A 779-nucleotide genomic window follows, 5' to 3' on the forward strand; every position below is an offset into this window, starting at 1 on the left:
ATAAAATAGAACAAAGAAAATTAACATTTAATCAAATTAGAGAAATGGACTCAAAAGAGTTAGGTAAGTTTTTTATTTTAACTATTAAAATTCAAAAGTCTAATCCCTAGTTAAATGATAGTTTATATTGAGATTCTACTTATTTTTTAGGAATTTTATTAAGAAACCAAAATATTGGTGCTGCAGTAAAAAAATGTGCTATGCAGCTGCCTTATATTGAAGCTACAGAGAGTATTCAACCTATTACAAGAACCATTTTAAGAATAAATCTTGAACTTTACCCAGAATTTGAGTGGAATGATAAATTCCATGGGAAAACATCAGTTGCATTTTGGATTTGGATAGAAGATCCTGAAACTGATCATATTTATCATTGGGAACAATTCTTAATTTCAAAAAGACAAGTATGTTTAAATTATTAAATAAATTAAGGAAATTTTACTTAAAAGTCCCTTTAAAAAAAATAAGGTTATCAAAAAAGAAGTTCAAAAATTAGTTTTTACAATACCTCTTGTTGAACCACTTCCGTCTCAATACATTTTACACTGTACATCAGATAGATGGCTGGGTACTACTTACACAATTCCCTTAACATTTCAACATCTCATATTACCTCACAGCCATGCTTCAGTAACAGGTANCATATTACCTCACAGCCATGCTTCAGTAACAGGTATTTTATAAATTTATTTTCTAAATTTAGAATTAATTAATATTTATATAATTTTGGTTAGACTTGCTTGAACTTCATCCATTGCCATTATCAGCTCTTAAAAATC

The 779-nt window shown here is 27.8% G+C and overlaps 1 protein-coding gene across 1 annotated transcript; it reads left to right on the top strand.

The window, feature by feature from the left end:
• Nucleotides 1-6: 6 nt before the first annotated feature.
• LOC126910166 (activating signal cointegrator 1 complex subunit 3-like) lies at nt 7-773 on the top strand (the record flags this gene model as incomplete). Its single annotated transcript, XM_050692543.1, has 4 exons — nt 7-63; nt 151-404; nt 469-637; nt 735-773. Coding segments are annotated over exons 1-4 (481 nt in total), but the record flags the coding sequence as incomplete, so codon positions are not given.
• Nucleotides 774-779: the final 6 nt, after the last annotated feature.

The sequence above is a fragment of the Daktulosphaira vitifoliae genome, unplaced genomic scaffold (genome assembly GCF_025091365.1).
Source record: "Daktulosphaira vitifoliae isolate Bord-2020 unplaced genomic scaffold, ASM2509136v1 Scaffold_5616, whole genome shotgun sequence".
NCBI classification, from domain to species: Eukaryota; Metazoa; Arthropoda; class Insecta; order Hemiptera; family Phylloxeridae; genus Daktulosphaira; species Daktulosphaira vitifoliae.